Raw genomic sequence first — 27,876 nt, 5'->3', positions numbered from 1 at the left:
CATCGATGGGGCCATGCAGCGAGTCATACGCAGTTCATCGGCATGTCAGGGGCACCAAAATCCCCCACCAGCAGCCTGCCTTCACCTCTGGGAATGGGCAGGTTGTCCCTGTGCGAGACTGCATGCTGATTTTGCAGGGTCTTTCATGGGGTCTATGTTTCTTATCATTATGGATGCCCACTTGAAGTGACTCGACATTTACAGAATGATCTTGACTACATCAAGGGCCACCGTCAAGAAGCTTAGGTCCTCTTTCAGCAGTCACAGAATCCCTGAAATCCTGGTGACGGACAACAGAACGCCATTCACGACCAAAGAGTTTGTCACATCCACTAATCTAAACGGAATCTGGCACATTAGAACCACCCCGTACGATCCCTCATCTAACGGCCCGGCTGAAAGGGTGGTTCAGACATTTAAAAGAAGCATGAAGAAGCAGACTGCAGGTTCCATAGACACCCGACTGGCACGATTCCTTGACAACAGGGGTGGCACCTGCAGAACTTCTGATGGGCCGCAGGCTCAGGACCCGGTTAAGCCTGACTTTTCCGAACCTGGGTGGGAAAGTGGAAGGGCAGTAAGAAGCACAGAAACGGTACCATAACCTTTGGGCACCAGGGTGGAGGTTCCAAGCAGGAGACACGGTCTATGTCCACACCTTTGGAGATGGTGCACTCTGGCTCCAAGGAGTGACAATAGAGCGAAGAGGGCCCGTCTCCTATCAAGTCAAAGGAGAATCCAATGCAAGCATGTGGATCACCTTAAGAAGCGGGGACCTACATTACATGATGCCCAACGAGAGAATTCGATGCCTCTGCCTTGCCAGGAACCACATCTCAGCCAGAGAACCCATCCAACCATGGCCCATTGACCAGACCAGCAGGAGGAGAAAGATGAATCCGATTTAAATATGGACACAGAGGAATCCACATAAATGGATGATGCCATGTCTGGGGCCGAGGTTCCGGCAATAGCACTCCAGAGTTCGGCCAGAAAAAAAGGCGATCGACAAACTGGTACACACCACTCAACCCAGACTGCTGCAGGCAGAAGCTTAGCCTCGGGGGAAGTGATGCAGAAGCCCCCTGCAGATGAGAGCAGAGGGGAAACCTTTGAACTCGGGGTGGGGGTGGGGGCAGTCATAAGCCCACGAGGCCCACAGAGAGAGTGTGAGCTTCCCATGTAGGGGGCAGGGGCCGACCTACTTGGGGCTTGTTAAACCGAGCATAAAAGCCAGCTCGAGCAGGGACCGGCATGTTGTTTATCCCAACTGGGACTGTGATTGTAGATAGTTACTGCCAGGGGCAGCTTATTGTTATAAGTAAAATAAAACGTTTCCTTTCTACCGCTGACTTCCTTGATCATTAAAATAATTAACAAAGTAAATTCCAGCACCTGTCCACCGTACTTACCGTGAACTACCAGATATTTAACATCCATCAACAAAACCTATTCTACTTGCTGTCAGAGGACTCTATTCCCTGCTTGGACTTTTTGTCCCAGTGCCTTCACTTGATTGGAAAGACACAGCAGCTTCTCAATCGGGGCCAATGCAGTCAGATCCAATACTGCCACTGGGGCCCGACATGCATATGCAAAGAAGCCTTAGCAAGTTAAAATTCAGATCAGTGAGCTCCTGGCAGCTTCCATACAGATACATAACCTATGCTGGCCATCGACCCTGCTTCCAGCAGTTTGGTCAAGTTAAAATGACCATTCTTTACTACAATGGGAGCATTTTGGGTGGCACATTGGTACTGTGGTTAGCTGCTGTCTCACAGCGCCAGGGTCCCGGGTTCAATTCTGGCCTTGGGTAACTGTGTGGAGTCTGCACGTTCTCCCTGTATCTGCATGGGTTTCCTCCGGGTGCTCCGGTTTACTCCCACAGTCCAAAGATGTGCAGATTTGGTGACTTGCCATGCTCAATTGTCCCATAGTGTCCAAAAAGCTGAGGTGGGGTTACCGGGACAGAGAGGGGGCGTGGGTCTAAGTCGGATGCTTTTTCAAAGGGTCAGTGCAGACTCAAAGGGACGATTAGCCTCCTTCTGTGCTGATGTGATTCTATCATGCCAGCCTTTAATTCAGAAAGCTATTTGAGGACGTAATGCGGGCAGACATTCCAGTGCAGTACTTGCGGGTGTTCTGCAATGTTAAAATTAGATTTACCCAATTACTGTTTATGGGTCAGTGCTGGGTTTTTATTGGCATTTTATGTGGCATTTTCTGACCTTATGGTACACTTTAGACTTACTTAATTGACTATGAAGTTCTTTGCGATGGCCTGGCAATGTGAAAGGTGCTAAATAAATGCAAAATTAATATGCCTTAAAATAAATCCCTATTCCTCAAGAAACAAATACAGATTGCAGGGAAATATTTACTACATTTGTTGTAGATAAAAATAAAATATTTTACCGAAAGGAATTTGTTTTTAATTTTAAGTATTAAAAATTTTAATTTTTGAAAGTTTTGTAAAGAAATATAATTTTGAGAGGCCAAATAATATCTGAGCAACAAATCCCACCCCTTTATCCATGTGTCACTGAGCTATACTATCAATCAGGTCAGCGAGTAGTGAGTGTCAAACAGCTTTGTGAGGGTTCTGAAGTGGATCTAACCCAGAAGTGGAAGTATGGTGTTCTGGGGCATCATTCTAGCAGATAAACACCGCGAAGAGGAGACTTCCAACTTCTCGGCCTTGGCTAGTTTCTTCCCAGTAGTTAGGAGTGTAAGAACAGTAATTTAGGTGGGATTGTCCCGCATCCCTCAACCTCACCCACACCCCTAACATAAAACCTTTTTGCCGTGTATTCTATGTCTGGTTATCTAAAGCACAGATTAATCATTGAACTATAGGTGCCAATATTCAGAGTGTGAGAAAATGTCACTTACCGGAAATGGCTTTTCTTCCAGGAGATGGTGTGAAAGACGGTGGAGACAATAAAAAGGCCACACAGCCCGAACCCGTAGATCCATGCTGAGATCATCTCCCATTGGTCGTCTGAAAGGCCACATAGGATGGAACTGCCAAGAATGCTGGGAATAATCCAGAACTGAAAGTAAACAGGAAGGATAGGTGAGGTCACTGACTTGGTTGCTCATAAATATCCCAAGGAAGCAGTGAGATTTAAATGTAATGTTTTAGTTAGGTCCTCTATGCTTCAATTGTTTGTTATTCGTTACCTTCTTAGTTCCTTTTATAGGGGCCAGTTTCGCTCAGTTGGCCGGATGGCTGGTTTGTGATTCAGCGCGGGTTCAATTCTCATGCCGACTGAGGTTATTCATGAAGGCCCTGCCTTCTCAACTTTGCCCCTCACCTGAGGTGGGGTGATCCTCTGGTTAAATCTCCACCAATCAGCTCTTCCCCTCAAAGGGAATGTAGCCTATGGTCATCTGGGACCATGACAACTTTCCTTTACTTACTTGCTCTCCAACTGGGCCATAGGCACAAAAGAGAAGAACCTTAGGTGACTTACCCCAAGATTCTCCCTTCTTCTCCTCCATTTCTGCTTGAACACCCAAGCGCTACATCACCTGCCCACTCGGAGCATGCCTGAGATCTGAATCTCACTGGGTAAGGAATTGTTCCATCCAGTTTATGAGCTATGTTATTATTGTAAATGTTTGGATGTCTCTAGCCCAGAGGATTGTGGATATTCCATCGTTGAATACATTTAAGGCTGAGAGGGATGATATTTGGTCTCTGAAGGAATTAAGGGATATGAGGAGCTGGCAGAAAGTCAGAAAGGCAGCAATGATTATATTTAATGGTGGAGCAGGCTTGAGGGGCCATATGGTCCACACCTGCTCCTACTTCTTATGTGCTTATTGTATCAAAGCCCTGTGACTCTAATCCAGTGGTCGCCAAATAGTCGATTGCGATCGACAAGTCGATTCTAGGGTCTCGAACAATCAATGTCATTGCCAGCGGAACCCGCCAAATCGCACGAGACTCAGGATTTCTCGTAATGATGAGCAACTCTGTTCATTGTCTGTCGAACAGCGCCAAAGTTCTGCAGGACTTGGGCAACAAGATTCTCGCAGGCGCCCAAACTTGGAATACGCTTGTTGAAGATAAAATGATGAGTGAGGAGCCAGGAACCTCCAAGAGGGCAAAACCCACCAATTCTATTGGGAATGAGAAAACAGATTTCTTTTTATGAATAAGAAAGGCAAGACTATTTGTCAAGAGAGTGGAGCCTTGAGTAAAAGAGGTCATTTGGAACGGCATCACAAGACAATGCATGCAAAATTTCAAGAAAATTTCCCTTTAAACACACAATTCAGATGAGGGAAGTTGAGGAGTTAAAGGGAATTTTGAAAACTCAACAGTCGCTCTTATCAAAACTTGTGGCGAAAAGCAAGACTAGCAAAGAGGCAACTTTCCACATTAGCAGAAAGTGGTGAGACATGAGAAACTATTCACTGATGGCGAAGTTATCACGGAGGCTGAGACAGCTGGTGCTGACACTTTGTTCAAAGACTTGGAAAAACAAATCTGAAATTATGACAGCCATCAAGAGCATTCCGCTTAGTGCTTGAACAGTAGCCAGAAGGTGGAATTGTTGTCCAAAGATGTGTCTCAGCAAATACACCAAGATCTATCAGACTGTGAATGTTTCCCACTGCAGTTTGGTGAATCAGTGGACATGATGGATGTAGCCCAGCTGATTGGTTTAGTTCGCATGGCATTCAAAGACTCAACAACAAAGGAGGGCTTCCTCTATCTTTTGCCACTCAAAGGGAGGACAAGAGGCCAGGGTGACTACAATGAATTCAAAAGTTATGTGACTGAGAAAAACATTCTGGTCACAAAACTGGTCAATCACAACTGATGGTGCACCGTCAATGCTGGGTGTTAAGCAGGATTTGTTGCACTTTACAGAACTGATCCTGAATTCCCCTCTTTTACCAATTACCACAGTGCTATTCACCGACAAGTGCTAGCGAACAAGATGACTTTTCTCATGTAATGACAATTGTTGTCAAGATCGTCAACTCAATTTGTGCAAGAGCTCTGCAACATCACTTTCTCAAATAGTTACTCGATGAGCTTGACTCCACCTACGGTGAACTAATCCTTCATGCAGATGTGAGGTTGTTAAATTGAGGAAAAGTCCTCCAGAGATTTTGAGATCTGCTCCCTGAAATTGTCACCTTTCTTAAATCGAGAAATGAAGTGTACAGCGAGCTGTCAGATAATGCAAGGTTGCTAGACTTGCCATTTCTTACGGACTTAAGTACAACATCGAACAAGCTGAATCATGAGCTCAAGGGAGGGACAGAGAATTGTCACTCATGGTGAGTGCAGTGGATGTGTTCAAGTTGAAACTGGGCCTGTGGTCCTCCCAGTTAAAGAAAAAAATTACTGAGCGCTTCCCAAATCTGGAGAAAATCCAACAGCAGGTCAAACAGAAAGGGTTCCATCCAGACAAATTCTGTGACCACCTGAACAAGTTGAAAAATAATTCAATGGAAGATTTCAAGAGTTAGACAAGATGGAACAAATCACTATGTTTGTCTCAAATCCTTTTCATCAAGTGGAATTTGGATAACTGGCAGCATCATTTCAACAGGTGTTTGAACAAAGCAGTGGACATGACATGGAAATCATCACCATGCAAAATGACAGTTAGGTCACGGGACAAAGATATTAGGGACTTGTAGACAGAGAGAAGTTCCCTCTTCAGACATCCTGCACACTCAAGGTGGAGGCCTACTTTTATTCCACAAACCTCTGTGAGATGGCTTTTTTTCCAGATGAAAATCATCAAGTCAAAGTATTGCACTCATCTCACAGATACCCATCTGATGGACTGTATGAGACTGGCCATCTCAAACTGCGACCCAGATTTCGCAGCATTCTCAGATAGTGTGCAAGCACAGATGTGACACTAAGAATAGATGAGTGTTGTGCATGAATGTATATTTTGGTTTTTTTTAATAAAGCCAAATTATTAAGAGTAGATCTTGTACTGCATTTAGATTCTAAAAGTGATTTTGTGCTTAAAAAGGTTGGACACCACTGCTCTGATTTAACCTATTATTTCTAAAGTTTCATTGATGTGAACATGTCGAGCAGTTACACATTGAAACGTTGCCTCAGGGAACCAGAAGTTGCTGGCAGTCAAACAAAACATAGAATTTAACATAGAATTTACAGTGCAGAAGGAGGCCATTTGGCCCATCGAGACTGCACCGGCTCTTGGAAAGAGCATCCTACCCAAGGTCAACACCTCCACCCGATCCCCATAACCCAGTAACCCCACCCAACACTAAGGGCAATTTTGGACACTAAGAGCAATTTAGCATGGCCAATCCACCTAACCTGCACATCTTTGGACTGTGGGAGGAAACCGGAGCACCCGGAGGAAACCCACGCACACACGGGGAGGATATGCAGACTCCGCACAGGCAGTGACCCAAGCCGGAATCGAACCTGGGACCCTGGAGCTGTGAAGCAATTGTGCTATCCACAATGCTATCGTGCTGCCCACCTGGGACCTTTTCTGTTCTTTACTACCAGGTTATAAGGAATGTAGGAATTGCAGCTGAAAAAAGACCACTGTCCATTCAATTAACTGTCTGCCACCCTGCAGTTGCCCAATACAATGATAATGGAGTTATTGATTAATCATAGAACTAGTCTCGATCAGTCCGACATGGCTAAACTAGAAATCCTAGTTCGAAGCATCACTGATGCATCATTGGTGAGTAAGCCAGGCGGAGTAGGAATGCCCATATTTATAATGTCTAAGCTGCTTGATAATGCAAATGTTTTCAAGTCAGGCATCTCTGTACTGACTGGCTCACAATTAAAAATCTGGAGAAAATTAACTCAATTTAGCCTATTACAACATGGTCATGACATTCCTCAGACTTTAAAGTGTGGATTAAGGGAACAGAATATAAAGTTTAAAAACTGTGTTATCTAACTGGTTAATTTTTAGATCAAATCTCAGTCTCTGGATAACCAGATACATTCCAATAAGGATTCAAACCAATGCGCAATAGTGGCTGTATAGAAGAGATACTTCCTTAAAGGGAAACCTCAACCTCCAAACTGTCTGATTAACATCTCCAAAATTGCTGGGAAATAGTTCAATTTTATAATTTCATCTATGCAAGAAAAATAAAGTTGAAACTTTGTGAGTTAAGTTGAGGGGTTGGGCAGATAAATGTTTGGGTGTTTGCGCACTCTCTCAGTTGCCTCCACTTAACTTCCAATGAAGTCTTTTGATGTGCTTGGTGCTGCTTTGAATTAAGCAATCACCAAGTATCACTCTCTTTCTCATATTCACATTACTTCCAGGCCTTCTGTTATCTTCAAGTTTTGAAATTGTGCTCTGCACACCCAAGATTATATAATTAAGATAGACTGTTCCTTTTATCCCATGTGCTCTGACTTTGCTGAGAAGCCTGTTATGTGGCACGGTTTCAAACCTCTTCAGGAAGTCCATGTATGAACTTCAATGCATTACCCCCATCAATCCTCTCTGTAACCTAAGCTAAAATCTCCATCAAGTTAGTGAAACAATTTGACTTCAAGAAATGCGTACTGAATTTTCTTAATTAATCCACATTTGTCCAAGTCATTGTTAATTTTCTCTGGATAATGTTTGTGCTGGGGCACTATATCATTGTGATTTAGACCCTGCCGCCACTGCAGGAATCAGTATCCATTGAGCTTATGAACTCAGCAACTCACGCAGTTGAGTTCAACTTTAATGACACCGTGTTTGCCCAAACAGATGGCATTGCCATGGGATCCTCTCTAGGTGCAACTCACACAAACATCATTATTGGGTTCCATGATAAACGTATCTTCGATGGAATGACACCTATCTCCTAACCCTTGCATAATTCTGATATGTGGATGAGAGGTTCGCTATATTTAAATCTGTAGCAGCATGTAATAATGTCCTTGTATGTCTTAATGGGCTCCACCCTCAGCTCAAACTTACCTTTGAAATGGAACAGTCAAATTAACTCCTTTTCCTTGATGTGTTCGTTGAGAAAGCTGCCAGGGGGTTCTCTACTATTGTCTACTGCAAATCTCCATTCACTGGTCATTACACCCATTAGTATTCTTACATTCTAACATTCTTCACACACTATAAGATTGGCTTGTTGGAAACCTTGTAAATAGTGCCCAAACCATTTGCTCACCCTGTAAGCTTGATGTTGAAATAGGGTGCATCAAAGGCAGGCATCCTGTGGGATAATGGCTACCCTGGTCAGATCATTGCTCGCTGTAAATCGCACAAACCAATGAACGGGCCTTAGGCCGTCACTTTCAGTCCTGAAAAGTGGCCAATCTGCCTCAGATATCTCTGGAAGGGCAAGGTATCTCAAAATTGAGCAACAGATGAAGCTTGCTGTTTCACACTGTTACAATGCAGTAGCAATACAAGTGGTATTCGCCACTAACAGGATGGCATTGTCAAGCCAAAAAGACATTCTGCCTATCACCCAAATGAGTAGTATGGTATATGAATTTCAGTACCAGTGTGATTCTAGGTATGTAGGCCACACATTCCAAAGACTGCCGGATCATATCATACAGCATGCCCCTGGTACAGGGCATACCCAACCAGACCATGCTTGCAAAATTCATAACACAGTGTCCAACATTAGATGTGATTCCACGATTGGACAACATTTGCTAAATAATCTTCAGTGTGTTAAAAATCATGCTTACAACCAATTAAAGATTGTCAGTTGAGCTTGTAGTGTGGTACTGGAAGCTACATATATTGATACATAGGGCCCTGCCCTTTGTAGACAAAAAGAGGATGTACACACATTGCGCCTGTTTCAGCTAAATAAAATAAGTGATAGCCATTCACTAGTTCATTCCTCAGGGGAATGTTTTGACCAATCAGAGTCAAGCTGCCCAGTTTAAATTTTCAGTCACTATTAACTGGTGCATTCTCCATGGCAGCACCTCTATCAATCAGCACTCACTTCTCATACATAAAGTCGTTGTTTCCCCTGACATTGGTATTCTTGCAAATTGTCCTGATGAGTGCACGACAAAAAGCTTGGGCAACATGTCTTTTTTCATCAATTCTCAAGTTCTGACTCACCAAACGACTATAGTCAATTTTCAAGTCCTCTGGTGCCACTTCTGCATTTAATAATGATTGGAAGATAATTACCAGTGCTTCTGCAATTTCCACCCAATTCATCTGATCCTGGTGACTTATCAGCTTTAAGTGCAAGCTGCCTTATCCAATGCTTCTCTTTATCGAACTTTAGCCCTTCCAGTGTCTCAACTACCTCCTCTTTCACTATGACATTGGCAGAATCTTCTCTCTTGTTAAAGACATACAAAGGTTAATACCTCAGCCGTGCTCTCTGTTCCCATGTGTAAATCCTCTTTTTGATCCCCAATCTGTCCCTTTTACTACCATTGTACTAGTTAAAAGTCTACAGATGGCTTCTGCATTCCCTTTTCTTTTAGCTGCCAGTCTCTTCTCATTTTCTCTCTTTGTTCTCTTAGTACTTTCTTCACCTCCCTTTTGAACTTGCTGCATTCAGCCTGTTTCCACTGTGTTATCAACATGTTATCCATCATGCACACCCCTTTTCCTGTTTCATCTTACTTTTTGTCTCTCTCACCATCCAAGGCTCCCTGGCTTTCTTTGTCCCACCTTCCCCACCTCACAGGAATGTACCTCAACTGTACCTGAACCCTCCTTTAAAGGTATCCCACTATTCCATTACAGTTTTGCCTCCCAACAGGAATTGACTTTTTTTGACCAACTTAGCATTCAACATTGTCAGATAAACCCACTGAAATTATTACATGTGGAAATATTAATATTTTTATATTTTATTGATGTATTTGCATAGCTCACGAAAGCCAAAGTAACAATGGTTTCAGTTTTTAAAGTTGTAAATAATTTTGAATGATTTCAATATGGAGACTGAGGAACAGTTTGCTTGGGAATGTCACATACACCTTACCACTTTGGCTGGCGTGTGTCCAATATGAGATTACATACAGACTGGAATGTGATGAATGTGAGATAATACGCAGGCTGTCATGTACCATGTGTAAGTTACAAGTAGACTACAATACACTACATGTGAGATAACATGCAGATTACAATGTGTTACAAGTGAGATAATATTCTGCGATATTGGATAAGTGCAGATGTGTTGGAGTACTGATGGAGTATGAGGCTACAACTGGTTCAAGGGGTCTGAATGATTTCACCTTCAATTTGTCCCCCCTTTTCATTGAAAAGCACCACTCCCTCTTTCCCAGGCAGATTGGGAGATATCAGAATGTTGCTAGTTGTAAGGAGGAGATTCCCCTGCTAGAAATCCATATCCCAACATATCTCCCCAAGGAAATCGATACATTCAAAAGTGTTGGCTCATTTTATACATTCGCCTGTGTCTCTGTCGCATTGCCACTCAGGATGATCTTACCCTTACTGAAATTCCCATGCCCTTGACTCGCTTCAGATTGGGTTCAGTTCGAGGGGTGGGGGGGGGGTTTGTTTCGGTTCAGATCAGGGGTGGGGATGGTGGGGATGGTCTGCTGGAGGGTCCTGTTTGTGTGGTGTGTCCCAGGTGAAGCTCAGTCTGGGTGTTTAAATAGTTACTTTGGAGTTAGAAGGTTTTTTTTCCTTCTGAACTATGAGGGTAAAACTGACAGAACCATCTGAAGTTAGTGATTTAAATCGCTTCTGCCCGATGGTTCCCAGCCCAGTGCAATGGTCCAGGGGAAGTCACCATTTCTGGACAATTGCAGTCCAAAGATATGCAGGTTCGGTGGATTGGCCATGCTAAATTGCAACTCAGTGTCCAAACATTAGGTGGGATAACAGGGATAGGGTGCGGGGGTACGGCGATGGGGTGGGGATATCGACCGAGGAGGTGTGAGCTTTTGGAGCGTCGGTGCTGACTCAACGGGCCAAATGGCCTCCATCTGCACTGTAGGGATTCTATGAAACCGTGGCCGGGATTCTCCGAGCCTCGGCACCGAAATCGCGCTCGCGCGGGGGCAGAGAATGGGGCGTCAGACCCGCGATCGGGTCAGACACCAGGACGCGAACCAAGGTGATTCTCCGCAGTCAACCGGCCGAGTTCCCGCCGGCGTGGTTCATGTATGGTTCCACCCGGCGGGAGCTCAGCGACGCGGCTGCAGTGGCCGTCCTGATGGGGGGGGCAGGGGGATCAGTCTCCGGGGCAGGGGGGGGGCCTCCGCGACGGCTAGGCCCGCAATCGGGGCCACCGATCAGCGGGTACGCGTGATCTGGGGGGGGGGGGGGGGCCTGCCTTCTTCCGCGCTGGCCCGCTGTGTGGGTCCGCAATGTCGAGCGGGGCAGGCGCGGAAGGGGCTGGCACGGAAACGGCCGCCACGCGCATGCGGGACCCGCGGCCGGAAGTGCAGGGCCGCGTATCGGCAGCCGGAGCTGCGTGGAGCACTCTGGCGCCATGTTGGCCCCCTATGGGCCACGGAATCGCTGGGCCAAGAGGCCTGTTGACGCCGCCGTGAAGCACTCCGGGGTTTACCCCGGCGTCAACACTTAGCCGCCGTTTTGAGAACTTCCCAGAGGGATTCCCCAGCATATCATTGGGATACTCCCTAAATGAGATGCTGGGATTCGGAAGTTAAGAGGCCAGAATTTTCCAGCCGTTCATGCTTGTGGGATCTTATGGTCCTGCTGACGGCGCACCCCTGCCACTGATTTCATGACGGCAAGAGGTGCAGTCAACGGGGGACCCCATTGATAATGGCAGGACCAGAGGATCCTGCTGCCGACCAATAGCGGTCCACCTCCTGCTGCCGTGAAATTTGCACGGCAAATCTCGCCCTTCATTTCTGGTTATTCAGAATGTTCTTCTTTGTTTTAATATTTTAACATTTAAGACATTACGGAAAATTCTCCGTCCGTTCACGCTGGCGGGATTCTCCGGGTCTGCTGCATTGAATGGAGTTTTGGCTGAGCGTCAGATTCTTGGTGGCAGGGCGATCATGGAAAATCCTGGCCTATGTTTCAACATTTTTGTCAACATGTCAGAAATTCGGAGTAACTTCCAGGGTTTTTTTGTGCCGGGTCACGTTCCACACAATCTTTTAGCAGCTTCTTATTCTTTTTACGTTGGATTTTGAATTTAAATGGATCATCATTTTTAATCGGGTGATTTGCCCACAATACATCCTGTAATACTCTACCAACCTGAAATAAGAGATGGATAAGATAGCTGTAACAAAATAATCTAACTGCTGAGTTCCCCCGAGCAGTGGCTATAAGCAGCTCAACAGTTATGAATACAGTCAAAGACTTCCAGGTGCGGCGATGACCAGCTGAGTCGCACGTTTCGGCAGCTCCCGGTGAAACGGACTTTTGGGCTCTTGATAGGAGCCCCAACGGCAATTTTGACGGCTAAAAACACTGTGCGGTAAACCAGAAGGGAATCCCCCCTGGATACGGATGAAAAAAGGAGGAGAAAGTGGCCGGATTGCAGTGGATCCTTTAGAACAGCGGCAAGGAAGGCAAGCAAAAACCAAGATGGCGTCGGAAGGTGGCAGTTTAACATGGGGCCCTGAACAACAAGAGTTCTTGAAATGCTGTGTGGAAGAGCTCAAAAAGGAAATGAAGAAAGAGCTGTTGGCCCCGATACTACAGGCGATCGAAGGGCTAAAGGAGGAACAAAAGACCCAGGAGCGGGAGCTTCGGGTCGTGAATGCAAAGGCAGCCGAGAATGAGGACGACATACAGGGCCTGGTGGTGAAGACGGAGACGCATGAGGCACATCAGAAACGATGTGTGGAAAGGTTGGAGGCACTGGAGAACAACGCAAGGAGGAACAACCTGAGGATTCTTGGTCTTCCTGAAGGTGTGGAGGGAGCGGACGTCGGGGCATATGTGAGCACGATGCTGCACTCGTTAATGGGAGCGGAGGCCCCGGCGGGTCCGTTGGAGGTGGAGGGAGCATACCGAGTGATGGCGCGAGGACCGAGAGCAGGAGAAATTCCCAGAGCCATAGTGGTGAGATTCCTCCGTTTTAAGGATAGAGAAATGGTCCTTAGATGGGCAAAGAAAACTCGGAGCAGGGAGAACGCGGTGATCCGCGTTTATCAAGACTGGAGTGCGGAGGTGGCGAGAAGGAGGGCGAGCTTTAATCGGGCCAAGGCGGTGCTTCATAAAAAGAAGATAAAATTTGGAATGCTGCAACTGGCAAGACTGTGGGTCACATATCGAGGGAGGCACCACTACTTTGAGACGGCGGATGAAGCGTGGACTTTTATTGTGGAAGAAAAACTGGAATGAGCGGGTTATTAAAAAGAACGTTTGAACAAAGTGGTGGGGCGAATGTGGGGGGCGAAGAGGGGGGTTAAAAAGGGGGGAAAGAGGAGTTTTATGTACTAATCCTGCGATGTGGTAACTTTTCTCTCTTCCACAGGTGGTGATGGGGGCAGGAGGGGAGGTGGAGGAGATGGGGCGTTGGCCATTGGGGGCGGGGCCAAGGGAGAAGTGCGGGCTTGGTTCCCGCGCTATGATAATCATGGCGGGAATAGAGAAGCAGGAAGGAGGGGGCGTTGCACGGTGCGAGCCGAGGTCACGGGGGGAAGCCGAGGTCGGCCAGAGTTTGCTGACTTCTGGGAGCAACATGGGGGGAGTAATTACGCTAGCGGGGGATCGAGCGGGGGGGGGTGGGAGGGGGGAATTACTGGGTTGCTGCTGCTGGGGAGAGGGGGGAGCTGGTATGGGAGGGGATGGGCGGGAGGGCACCGCCTGGGGGAGATACAGCTGCGTGGGAACCGGGTGAGGAGCTGGAAAAAGGGGATGGCTAATCGACAAGGGGGGGGGGGGGGGGGGTAGGAAGCCCCCCAACCCGGCTGATCACGTGGAACGTGAGAGGGCTGAACGGGCCGATAAAGAGGGCACGGGTACTCGCACACCTTAAGAAACTTAAGGCAGATGTGGTTATGTTACAGGAAACGCACCTGAAACTGATAGACCAGGTTAGGCTACGCAAAGGATGGGTGGGGCAGGTGTTCCATTCGGGGCTAGATGCAAAAAACAGGGGGGTGGCTATATTAGTGGGGAAGCGGGTAATGTTCGAGGCAAAGACTATAGTGGCGGATAACGGGGGCAGATACGTGATGGTGAGTGGCAAACTACAGGGGGAGACGGTGGTTTTGGTAAACGTATATGTCCCGAACTGGGATGATGCCAATTTTATGAGGCGGATGCTAGGATGCATTCCGGACCTAGAGATGGGAAAGCTGATAATGGGGGGAGATTTTAATACGGTGTTGGAACCAGGGCTGGATAGGTCGAAGTCCAGGACTGGAAGGAGGCCGGCAGCAGCCAAGGTACTTAAAGATTTTATGGAGCAGATGGGAGGTGTAGACCCGTGGAGATTTAGCAGACCTAGGAGTAAGGAGTTCTCGTTTTTCTCCTATGTCCATAAAGTCTACTCGCGAATAGACTTTTTTGTGCTGAGAAGGGCGTTGATCCCGAAGGTGAGGGGAACGGAGTATACGGCTATAGCCATTTCGGATCATGCTCCACACTGGGTAGACTTGGAGATAGGGGAGGAAACAGGAGGGCGCCCACCCTGGAGAATGGACATGGGACTAATGGCAGATGAGGGGGTGTGTCTAAGGGTGAGGGGGTGCATTGAAAAGTACTTGGAACTCAATGATAATGGGGAGGTCCAGGTGGGAGTGGTCTGGGAGGCGTTGAAGGCGGTGGTTAGAGGGGAGCTGATATCAAGAAGGGCACATAAAGGGAAGCAGGAGAGTAAGGAACGGGAGCGGTTGCTGCAAGAACTTTTGAGGGTGGACAGACAATATGCGGAAGCACCGGAGGAGGGACTGGACAGGGAAAGGCAAAGGCTACATGTAGAATTTGACTTGCTGACTACGGGCACTGCAGAGGCACAATGGAGGAAGGCACAGAGTGTACAGTACGAATATGGGGAGAAGGCGAGCAGGTTGCTGGCACACCAATTGAGGAAAAGGGGAGCAGCGAGGGAAATAGGGGGAGTGAGGGATGAGGAAGGAGAGATGGAGCGGGGAGCGGAGAGAGTGAATGGAGTGTTCAAGACATTTTATAAAAAATTATATGAAGCTCAACCCCCGGATGGGAGGGAGAGAATGATGGGCTTCTTGGATCGGCTGGAATTTCACAAGGTGGAAGAGCAGGAAAGGGTGGGACTGGGAGCACAGATCGAGGTAGAAGAAGTGGTGAAAGGAATTAGGAGCATGCTTGCGGTAAAAGCCCCGGGACCGGATGGATTCCCAGTCGAATTCTAGAGAAAATATGTGGACTTGCTACAATGCGGGTCCTATAGACCTATTTCCGTCCTAAATGTAGATGCCAAGATCCTGGCCAAGGTAATGGCAATGAGAATAGAGGAATGTGTCCCGGGGGTGGTCCACGAGGACCAAACTGGGTTTGTGAAGGGGAGACAGCTGAACACGAATATACGGAGGCTGTTAGGGGTAATGATGATGGCCCCACCAGAGGGGGAAACGGAGACAGTAGTGGCGAAGGATGCCGAGAAAGCATTTGATAGAGTGGAGTGGGATTATTTGTGGGAGGTGTTGAGGAGATTTGGTTTTGGAGAGGGGTATGTTAGATGGGTGCAGCTGTTGTATAGGGCCCCGATGGCGAGCGTGGTCACGAATGGACGGGGATCTGCATATTTTCGGCTCCATAGAGGGACAAGGCAGGGATGCCCTCTGTCCCCATTATTGTTTGCACTGGCGATTGAGCCCCTGGCGATAGCGTTGAGGGGTTCCAAGAAGTGGAGGGCAGTACTTAGAGGAGGAGAAGAACACCGGGTATCTTTGTATGCGGACGATTTGCTACTATACGTGGCAGACCCGGCGGAGGGGATGCCAGAAATAATGCGGATACTTGGGGAGTTTGGGGATTTTTCAGGGTATAAATTGAACATGGGGAAAAGTGAGTTGTTTGTGGTGCATCCAGGGGAGCAGAGTAGAGAAATAGAGGACCTACCGTTGAGGAAGGTAACAAGGGACTTTCGTTACCTGGGGATCCAGATAGCCAAGAATTGGGGCACATTGCATAGGTTAAATTTAACGCGGTTGGTGGAACAAATGGAGGAGGATTTCAAGAGATGGGATATGGTATCCCTGTCACTGGCAGGGAGGGTGCAGGCGGTTAAGATGGTGGTCCTCCCAAGATTCCTCTTTGTGTTTCAGTGCCTCCCGGTGGTGATCACGAAGGCTTTTTTTATAAGGATTGAAAAGAGCATCATGGGTTTTGTGTGGGCCGGGAAGACCCCGAGAGTGAGGAAGGGATTCTTACAGCGTAGCAGGTATAGGGGGGGGGCTGGCACTACCGAGCCTAAGTGAGTATTATTGGGCCGCTAATATTTCAATGGTGAGTAAGTGGATGGGAGAGGAGGAGGGAGCGGCGTGGAAGAGATTAGAGAGGGCGTCCTGTAGGGGGACTAGCCTACAGGCTATGGTGACAGCCCCATTGCCGTTCTCACCGAGGAACTACACCACAAGCCCGGTGGTGGTGGCTACACTGAAGATTTGGGGACAGTGGAGACGGCATAGGGGAAAGACTGGAGCCTTGGGGGGGTCCCCGATAAGAAACAACCATAGGTTTGCCCCGGGGGGAATGGATGGGGGATATGGAATGTGCCAAAGAGCAGGAATAACGCAACTGAAAGATCTGTTTGTGGATGGGAAGTTCGCGAGTCTGGGAGCGCTGACCGAGAAATATGGGTTGCCCCAAGGGAATGCATTCAGGTATATGCAACTGAGGGCTTTTGCGAGGCAACAGGTGAGGGAATTCCCGCAGCTCCCGACACAAGAGGTGCAGGACAGAGTGATCTCAAAGACATGGGTGGGGGATGGTAAGGTGTCAGATATATATAGGGAAATGAGGGACGAAGGGGAGACTATGGTAGATGAACTAAAAGGGAAATGGGAAGAAGAGCTGGGGGAGGAGATCGAGGAGGGGCTGTGGGCAGATGCCCTAAGCAGGGTAAACTCGTTGTCCTCGTGTGCCAGGCTAAGCCTGATTCAGTTTAAGGTATTATACAGGGCGCATATGACTGGAGCACGGCTCAGTAAATTTTTTGGGGTGGAGGATAGGTGTGCGAGGTGCTCGAGAAGCCCAGCAAATCATACCCATATGTTTTGGTCATGCCCGGCACTACAGGGGTTTTGGATGGGGTTGACAAAAGTGCTTTCAAAAGTAGTGGGGGTCCGGGTCGAACCAAGCTGGGGGTTGGCTATATTTGGGGTTGCACAAGAGCCGGGAGTGCAGGAGGCGAGAGAGGCCGATGTTTTGGCCTTTGCGTCCCTAGTAGCCCGGCGCAGGATATTGTTAATGTGGAAAGAAGCCAAGCCCCCGGGGGTGGAGACCTGGATAAATGACATGGCAGGGTTTATAAAGCTAGAGCGGATTAAGTTCGTTCTAAGGGGGTCGGCTCAAGGGTTCACCAGGCGGTGGCAACCGTTCGTTGAATACCTCGCAGAAAGATAGATGGAATGGAAAAAAGAAGGCAGCAGCAATTGTTATAATATTGTGTAAAGGATGCACAATGTACTGTGTTGGTTGACCAAAAATTTTCAATAAAATATTTATTAAAAAAAAAATGAATACAGTCAAATGATTCAGGTCAAAGTCAGCCTGAAGATACATTCCCTCCCCGCATTTGGGCTGCTCTCACAAGAAGCAAGCAATCGGGATTCTCCGCCGGCGTGATTCTCCGTTTAGCCGGCGCCTGGGGGTTTCCCGACGGCGTGGGGCTGCCTCACAATGGGAAACCCCATTGATTGGCCGGTGTAACGGAGAATCCCGCCAGCGGGTCGGGGCAGAAAAGTGGCGCTGCGGGGTGGAGAATCCAACCCTTAGTGTTGGATGGAGGTGTTGACCTTGGGTAGGGTGCTCTTTCCAAGAGCCGGTGCAGACTCAATGGGCCGAATGGCCTCCTTCTGCACTGTAAATTCTATGATAATCTATGATTAATCTAGGACAAAGGTTCGGCACAACATCGTGGTTCTGTGCTGTATTTTTCTATGTTCTATGTTCTATAACCGTGTGCTGGATGCCGTGTCGAGCAAAGGTTTCTTTACATGCACGAATGACGGCAGACGAGGTGAGGTCGTGCAACCGTATCACCTCCGGGTAATTCGAAAAGTAGTCCACGATCAGGACATAGTCTCTACCCAGCGCGTGGAACAGGTCGATGCCCACCTTGGTCCATGGTGACGTGACCAACTCATGGGGCTGCAGGGTCTCACGTGGTTGGGTCGGCTGGAAGCTCTGACAAGTGGGGCAGTTGAGCACTGTGTTGGCTATGTCCTCATTAATGTTGGGCCAGTACACTGCCTCTCGGGCCCGTCGGCGGCACTTTTCCATGCCAAGGTGGCCCTAGTGTGGTTGTTCCAGGACAAGCTGGCGCATGCTATGCGGGATGACAATGCGGTCCAGTTTTAGAAGAACCCCGTTTACTACCGCCAGATCATCTCTGACATTATAGAATTGAGGCCATTGGCCCTTGAGCCACCCGTCCGTTAGGTGGCGCATGACACGCTGTAGCAAGGGGTCAGCCGCCGTCTCGCGCCGAATTTGGACGAGGCGTTCATCCGAGGCAGGTAGATTGGAGGCTGCGAATGCCACATGGCAAACAAATCCCGCTGGGTCACATGGAGTGTTGACTGACCTGGAGAGAGCGGCAGCAATGATGAGGTCCTTGCCTGGGGTGTATACCAGCTGGAAGTCGTATCGGCGGAGAAGAATACGCTGGAGGCGAGGCGTCATGTCGTTCAAGTCTTTCTGTATTATATTGACCAGCGGGCGATGGTCGGTCTCAACGGTGAATTGAGGAAGTCCGTACACATAATCGTGAAACTTAACCACACCAGTCAGAAGGCCCAGGCACTCCTTTTCTATCTGCGCGTCGCGCTGTTCCGTGCGACACATATGCAACGGGGGCCCATGATGAGGTCTCATCACGTTGAAGGAGCATTGCCCCAATGCCGGATTGACTGGCATCGGTCAAAGTTTTGGTCTCCTTTGCTGGATCAAAGAAAGCTAAGACCGGGGCCGTGGTCAGTTTTGCCTTGAGTTCCCTCCATTCGCGCTCGTGGGCAGGGAGCCATTGGAAGTCTGTCGTCTTCCTGACCAGGTTCCTGAGAGCCATGGTGTGAGAGGCGAGGTTAGGGATGAATTTCCCTAAAAAATTGACCATGCCCAGAAATCGGAGGGCCGCCTTCTTGTCCTCTGGTGTTTTCATAGCTGTGATGGCAGCTACCTTGTCCGCATCTGGCTGCACACCCAATTGGCAGATGTGGTCCCCGAGGAACTTAAGTTCTGTCTGACCAAAAGAGCATTTGGCCCTGTTGAGGCGGAGGCCATGCTCATGTATATGTCTGAATACGCGCTGGAGGCGACTAACATGCTCCTGCGGGGTGGTGGACCAGATGATTATGTCATTGACATAGACGCGAACACCTTCAATACCTTTTATCATTTGTTCCATAATCCTATGGAACACTTCTGATGCAGAGATGATCCCAAACGGCATCCTGTTGTAACAATATCTTCCAAAGGGGGTGTTAAATGTGCAAAGTTTTCTGCTGGATTTGTCGAGTTGGATTTGCCAGAATCCTTTTGAAGCGTTGAGTTTGGTAAAGAGCTTGGCGCGAGCCATCTCACGTGTGAGCTCTTCGCGCTTGGGAATTGGATAGTGCTCTCTCATAATATTGCGATTGAGATCCTTGGGATCAATGCAAATTCTCAATTCGCCGGAAGGCTTTTTTACACGTACCATGGAACTGACCCAGTCGGTCGGTTCCGTGACTTTGGAAATCACTCCTTGGTCCTGGAGGTCCTGCAGCTGCTGCTTGAGGCAGTCCTTAAGGGGTGCTGGGACTGGGCGAGGTGCGTGCACCACAGGCGTGGCATTCGGTTTCAATAAAATCTTGTAGGTGTACAGGAGCGTGCCCATGCCCTCGAAGACGTCGTGGTACTGGTTGATAATGGCGTCGATCTGTGCCCTGAAGTCAGCGTCCTGAAAGGCAGACGCATCAGCAGGAGAGAGAGAGTGAACTCTCTGAACTTGGTTCAACAGCTTGCATGCCTGCGCGCCAAGCAGGGAGGCTTTCGAGGAGCCCACGATTTCAAAGGGAAGGATGGCTTTGCGTGACCTGTGCATCACTTCAAGTTGGCATGAGCCGCTGGCAGCACTGGCATTGCCATTATAATCTAATAGCTGGCAGGCTGATGGCAGGATGGCTGGTTTGACACAAAGGCTTTGGAGGTCAGACGGCGCAATGAGATTGGCGGAGGCACCAGTATCAAGGCGGAATCGTATTTGGAACCGGTTGGCCATAAGGGTGGCACACCACTCATCGCCCGGATCGATGCTGCATACCGGTAGAGGCTGGATTCTTTGCTTCAGGGACACCCTGTTTTTTGTAATGATAACGACTCGAAAAGGCGCCTTCGGGTCCTCGGTGTCAATATCGGGTAGCAGGCCGAATCGGGCTCGGTGACCGTGGGTTGAATGGCCCGGACATTCCTGCGGGGCTGGCTGGAGCACCGAGAGTTGGCAGGCTGAGCTGATCTGCATAAAGCAGCATAGTGGCCAAGTTTGCCACATCGCAGGCATCGTCGGGATTTGGCAGGACATTGCCGCTTTAAATGGGCAGAGCCACAGTTGCCGCACGTTGTAGAGTCAGTACGTTCGCTGCGCCCCGCGCATGCGCGGCCGTACTTGGTGCGCACCTGCGTAGTACGTTCGTCGATGTCACCGTCCCCTCGCTCAGTGCACACAAGCGCGGGAGTCCGCGAAAAGTGCACAAAATGGCCACCCTCATCCAGGCTGAGGCCCTGGAGTTGCTCGACTGCCTGGACCTGTACTGCCCCGTGGGGACGCCGTTTCAGCCGCTTGGATGTAGGAATACCGACTAGTGGCGTGTTCATGTAGCACGCAGGTCTCGATGGCAATCGCTAGGGTGAGCTGCTTTAGCTTGAGGAGCTGCTGGCGTAGGGGGTCCGACTGAACACCAAAAACGATCTGGTCGCGCATCATTGGGTCGGAGGTGGTCCCGTAATTACAGGACTGCGCAAGGATGCGGAGGTGGGTGAGAAAGGACTGGAAAGGTTCATCCTTACCCTGCAAACGCTGTTGGAATACATAGCGCTCGAACCTTTAATTCACCTCGATGTCGCAGTGACTATCAAACTTAAGGAGGACCGTCTTGAATTTTGATTTATCTTCACCATCAGCAAAGGTGAGAGAATTGAAAATGTGGATGGCATGGTCCCCGGCCGTGGATAGGAAGAGAGCAATCTTCCTGGTGTCTGAGGCAGCTCCCCAGTCTGTGGCTTCAAGGTAGAGCTGGAATCATTGTTTGAATATCTTCCAGTTGGCCCCCAGGTTACCGGTGATGCGGAGCGGAAGCGGCGGGCGGACGCTGTCCATTTTGCAGGATGGCTGTATGCTGGTGGAAGGCAGATCACTTGCAGGTAGGTCTAAGAAGTTCTAACATCCCTCAACTACTGGTACCATGATATGTTGGGTGCTCTGGATCCGTGGAACACATACAGGCCACCAACACTTAAAATAGTACAACACTATTTTATTAAGTTAGAAACTGTTGAACATACTTTCACTGTGGGTTAACACAATGTTAAATTAAACTAAAGATCTATGCCTGGCCTAACCAGTCTATGCACTCAGCACATGGTGAAGATCTGTGCTGTAAGCTATAAGCTCTGTCCTTCTGAGAGACTGCATCCCGAATGAGCGGGAAAACTGATGCCCTCTGTCTTTATAGTGAGTGTGCTCTAACTGGTGATTGGCTGCGGTGTTGTGTGTGTTGATTGGTCTTGCTGTGTGTCCATCAGTGTGTGTGTCTGCACCATGACATACTGGTGTATATTATGACAAACATCTCGCAGTCTCAGTGAATATCTCAGCCAGAAACTTATTGTGGGTCAATAATGTGACGTTGCGTGCCTGATTCTCATATTATACAGTAAGAAGTCTTAGAACACCAGGTTAAATCCAACACGTTAGTTTCGAATCACTAGCTTTCGAAGCACAGTACCTTCCTCAGGTGGTGTTGTAAGACATCTTACCATGCTCACCCCAGTCCAAAGCCGGCATCTTCACCTCATATTATACAGTGCAGAACTCTTGAGTCCTGCACTGCATTTGCTTGTTAGAGAAGATTGAGAAGTAGCAGAGAAATTCATCTTGCACAAAAAGAATTTACTTACTACAAAGTCAATTGTTATATTAAGCCCTGCAGTTACATAAAGCTGACAATGATTGACATACAATTTCTGGACAGAGGTTGTGTTCTGAGACAGGCTACACATTTTGACGATTAGGGCTTAGTTTATCTGCAAATAACCAAAAGTTTAACATTGTACGCCTTGATAAGCCTAAACACCAGTCTCGGGATGTCCCAATGCCAAAAAGCACTTGTTAAGAATGGTGAAGACTGGCAGGAAGTTCATAAGGTTCATTTGAAATAATGCAGTTAGAAAGACAGCAAATTGGCAATATTGTAATACAGGAAGGCAGATCGGTGGAGGATTGAACTAATGGACTGGAACTGGAGTATCTTCCACGGGAAAGCATAATTTGTAATCTTGGTGTTGGCCACGTGTAACATTTAACTTTTAGAAAATTTCCAATGACCAAGATCTCTCTCTTGGTATTCAGGGAATACATTAATACATTTCTAACACATTCAGTGCAGTCATCGTGTAAAGTGCTAGTTTCTGTGCATGTGTGCACCAGCCACTCAGCCACGATAACTTTTACAATTAAGGGGCACCCCGCTGTGGAACTGGAGTATTTTGACAGAGTTACACAGAATTCTAAAGCGCTTACTACACGGAAACAAAACTTTCTATCTACCTCACCGCAGCCTTTTAGCACAGCTTTTTATCTTATCCCCTTTCTGTCATGAACTGTGTGGTAACTTACTGGAGATCTTTTGAAAACTCAAGTGGTACATATTGTAGAGATGGAGCTGCAGTTCATGGGACCCTGTGGTCATATTCATTTTCGGGGCCCCCACCCTGAGAACACGTCGCACGCACTCTCTCTTCCCCATCCCTCACGCACACTCTAACTACCCCCACCCCACACACACCACACACACACTCTTTCTTCCCCCACCCCTCACACACACTCCAACTACCCCCACCCCACACACACCACACACACTCTCTCTTCCCCCACCCCTCACACACACTATCTCTCTTCCTCATCCCTCACACACACTCTAACTACCCCCACCCCACACACAGTCTCTTCCCCCATCCCTCACACACACTCTAACTACCCCCACCCCTCACACACTCTCTCTCTACCCCGACTCCTTGCACATACTCTCTCTTCCCCCACCCCTCGCACCCACACTCTCTCTTCCCCCACCCCTCGCACCCACACTCTCTCTTTCCCACCCTTCACAAACCCACTTCTCCCACCCCTCACACACTCACTCTTCCCCCACCCCTCACACACACACTCACTCTTCCTCCATCCCAAACATTCTCTCTCTTCCTCCACCCCTCACACACTCTAATTACCCCCACCCCTCACACAAACTCTCTTTCCCCACCACTCGCGCACACTCCCTCTTCCCCCACCCCTCGCACACACTCTCTTTCCCCACCACTCGCGCACACTCTCTTTCCCCACCCTTCACAAACCCTCTTCCCCCACCCCTCACACACATACACTCACTCTTCCCCACCCCTCGCACACTCTTCCCCTACCCCTCGCATACTTTCTCTTCCCCACCCCTCACACACTCTTTCTTGCCCCACACCTCACATTCTGTCTTCCGCCACCCATCACACATACTCTCTCTTCACCCACACCTCACATACACTCACTCTTCCCCCACCCCTCGCACACACTCTCTCTTCCCCATCCTTCGCCCACAGTCTCTCTTGCCCCACCCATCGCACACAGTCTCTCTTCCCTTATCCCTTTAACACTCACTCTTCCCCCACTCCTTGCACACATTCTCTCTTCCCCAACTCCTTGCACAAACTCGCTCTTCCCCTTTCCTCGCACCGCTCTCTCCTTCTGATCCTACTCCTTGCACAAACTCGCTCTTCCCCCATTCCTCGCACACACACCCTTCCTTCCCCCACTCCTTGCACACACTCTCTCTTCCCCCACTCCTGGCACACATTCTCTCTTCCTTCCTACCCTTCGTACACACTTTCCCAAACATCAGGAGCTATGGGGGGCGATTCTCCGATATGGAGGCCAAGTGTTTCACGACGGCGCGAACAGGGCCCGGGCACGACCTATTCTGGCTCCCACAGGGGGCCAGCACGGCTCTGGAGCAGTTCACGCCGCTCCAGCATCCATACGCGGTGCCAAATGGGCGCCGCGCCAACCCGCGCATGCGCAGTTGGGCAGCCCAATCCTGCGCATGCGCGGGGAACGTCTTACACACGCCGGCCCCTCACGAACATGGGGCCGGTGTTCTGGGGCCGCGCGCGGAAGGAGGAAGGCCCGGGGGAGAGAGGCCGGCCCACCGATCGGTGGGCCCCGATCGCAGGCCATACCCCATCGGAGGCCACCCCGGTGAAGGAGCCCCCTCCCTCCCCCACAGGCCGCCCCCCCAGTGTTCCCACAGAGTTCCTGCCAGCAGTGACCAAGGGTGGACAGCACCGGCGGGAACCTGTCGTATCGTAGCGGTCGCTCGGCCCATCTGGGCCGGAGAATCGCCACTCGCCGGTCCTCCGAGCGGCCCGGTGCGAATCGCGCGCCGCTGGTTTCCGGGGGGGGTGGGAAAATCGCGTGCGGGGGTGGGGGTGGCGTGGCACGATTCGCGCGGCACCCCGGCGATTCTCCCACCCGGCGTGGGGGGGGGGGGGGGGGTGGAGAATAGCGCCCATGATTTTTAAGTAAAATATAAGTGCCAGTTGGCATTTTATTTATTTATTTATGTATTCTTTATTTTTTAATTTTGAGTACCCAAATCTTTTTTCCAATTAAGGGGCAATTTAGCATGGCCAATCCACCTTCCCTGCACATCCCTTTGGGAGCGTGGCCAATCCATCTTCCCTGCACATCCCTGTGAGGCTGGGACCCATGCAGACACGGGGAGAATGTGCAAACTCCACACGGACAGTGACTCGGGGCCGGGATCGAACCCGGGCCTCGGCGTCGCAAGTAGCAGTGCTGACCACTGTGCCGCCCAGTTGGCATTTTATTTTAAACCATGACTCATTAGTCTTTAGCGTGGCTAAATATTTCATATGCAACAGTTTAATTATATAATTCAAGCCTCTTAAAAACAAGAATTTCGGAACGTGTTACTTACAAAGTTAAGAACAAAACTAGGTAAATAGAGGGCGAAATTCTCCGGAAACGGTGCGATGTCCGCCGACTGCCGCCCAAAACGGCGCAAATTAGTCGGGCATCGCGCCGCCCCAAAGGTGCGGAATGCTCCGCATCTTTGGGGGCCGTTCCCAACCTTAAGGGGCTATGCCCGCGCCGGACGAATTTCCGCCCCGCCAGCTGGCGGAAAAGGCCTTTGGTGCCCCGCCAGCTGGCGCGGAAATGACATCTCCGGGCGGCGCATGTGCGGGAGCGTCAGCGGCCGCTGACGGCATTCCCGCGCATGCGCAGTGGAGGGAGTCTCTTCCACCTCCGCCATGGTGGAGACCGTGGCGAAGGCGGAAGGGAAAGAGTGCCCCCACGGCACAGGCCCGCCCGCGGATCGGTGGGCCCCGATCGTGGGCCAGGCCACCATGGGGGCACCCCCCGGGGCCAGATCGCCCCGCGCCCCCCCCAGGACCCCGGAGCCCGCCCGCGCCGCCTTGTCCCGCCGGTAAGGTAGGTGGTTTAATCTACGCCGGCGGGATAGGCATTTTAGCGGCAGGACTTCGGCCCATACGGGCCGGAGAATCGCGGGGCGGGGGCCCGCCAACCGGCGCAGCGTGATTCCCGCCCCCGCCGAATCTCCGGTGGTGGAGAATTCGGCAACTGGCAGGGGTGGGATTCACGCCAGCCCCCGGCGATTCTCCGACCCGGGGGGGGGGGGTTGGAGAATCTCGCCCCAGAGTTCAGATACAGATCAGCCCTAATGACAGAACAAATTTAAGAGGTTAAATGGCCTATGCTTGGTCCTATGTTCTTATATAGATATCATTTGATGGGGCTCGGCATATATGTACACGCATTCATGTGTCAGGCTCTTTCTACAGTAAATGCAGCTGGTCCAGATCTCAAAGAATTATTAGTCAACTAAATTAATGGCACGCATAGTACCTCTCAGATTTTCACCAGTACTTGAGGTTAAATGTTATCAGGACCAGCAACCTGAACAATCTTCAGTGTCTCAAACCACACTAAGGTCATTTATGCATTTACATTCAAGAAATCAATATCTAAAGCATTTGTACCCACTGTGAGATAATCGTCAATAGTGAAAATATATATATATATATTTACATTACAGCTGCTGAGGCTGAGAAATGGCTAACATTGTGCTGTGAGGCATGATGGTAAACAGGCTAACATTGTGCTGTGAGGCATGATGGTAAAGAGGCTAACATTGTGCTGTGAGGCATGATGGTAAAGAGGCTAACAGGCTTGTGTGTGAAAAGAAGCAGTTCAGCAAAATGAGTTTTGTGGGAAAAGGAGGAACAACAACTTGTACATCTGGACTTTTCACTGATAACACTTTGTGTTGAAACAGCGAAAATAAGACTCTCCAAGGGCAACTGATGCCTGCGTGGTAAAGGATTGTTTATAAGAAAGAACTAAAACGTTATAAAAAAAGAAGCTTCCGGGATTTCAACAGCAATAACCCCGGGAATCAGTGGGAGGTTTGCGTGAAAAAAAATTGGCGCAAACCCCTCACCAATTCTGGTACCAATGAGGGGCTAGCACTGGCACTGACTGAAACTCCCGTTTCCCATGGCGAAAATGGCTGGAGAATGGCTGGGTCACGGGCCGCGCATGCGCACGGCTGACGACCTGCAGAGATCACGTCATACAACATGGCACCGGCCATGCATGGGTCCAACCCGCCATCTGCGACTCCACAGCCCATCCGCTGGCCACCCCCCACCAGTCCCCCATAGCCATCGCAGAAGCCGCCTCCCCCCCCCACCCCCCTCCCCGGCCAGCGGCACGGATCCTGGCCGAGTGTGGCGTAGCTGGACACAGTCTGTAGCCGGCACGCTGGGTTCATGATTTCTGTGACCACACGTGTCCCGCGCCATCGGGAACTTGGCCCATCGGGGGCAGAGCATCATGGATGGACCAGCCGATGAGGCGCCAGCGACATTGCAACTGTGTGTGGCGTGCGTCTCGATGACGCCATCTCAGAAGTGGCGGAGCATGGCTGACAGGCGACAAACTAGCACCGGCCCCGATTTCGGCATCGGAGCCCATTCTCCGCCCGTTTGCCGAACACGATTTTGGCATCGGGCAACGGAGAATCCCACCCCCTCAGTTTGAAACTTGGAGAAGAATAACAAATCCCCCAGAGCGGCCAGGCCAGTTCTCTCTATCGAGCAGTATTTTGAATTCAAGTCACGAGTCTTGAAATTTATGCAACTGTTCAAATAAGTGCATAACTAACATATCGAGTTTGATAAAGTTGTACTAAAGCAAGTTTGTATTGAGTATAATACAAATAATGACTGATTTGTCTCTGAGTTGAAGCCAGTAGAGATGACAACACAGCCATATCCTACTCCTCAATCCTAACCACCAAACAAAATCTTTCAAAGGACCTATGAGGTTTTTCTGGCCTATAACAGAACTTATAAAGTTTAATCATGGGAATGATCAGGTGTTTTTTTTCCCAGTGTGTTTTTGGCATTCAATTGTGGTTTTAGTTAACTTGAG

General features: G+C 49.4%; 1 protein-coding gene across 2 annotated transcripts in view; it reads right to left on the bottom strand.

Moving 5' to 3' along the window:
* mmd2a (monocyte to macrophage differentiation-associated 2a) overlaps nt 1-27,876 on the bottom strand; it is a 234,928-nt gene that overhangs the window by 64,795 nt on the left and 142,257 nt on the right. For both annotated transcript variants that reach the window (XM_072480948.1, XM_072480949.1), the window contains exon 4: nt 2,893-3,053. In XM_072480948.1, the coding sequence (XP_072337049.1) occupies nt 2,893-3,053 (161 nt within the window). The remainder of the gene's footprint in view (nt 1-2,892; nt 3,054-27,876) is intronic.

The sequence above is a fragment of the Scyliorhinus torazame genome, chromosome 17 (genome assembly GCF_047496885.1).
Source record: "Scyliorhinus torazame isolate Kashiwa2021f chromosome 17, sScyTor2.1, whole genome shotgun sequence".
NCBI lineage: Eukaryota > Metazoa > Chordata > Chondrichthyes > Carcharhiniformes > Scyliorhinidae > Scyliorhinus > Scyliorhinus torazame.
Note: the sequence above shows the minus strand (reverse complement) of the source record. Positions and strands in the feature narration are given on the sequence as shown.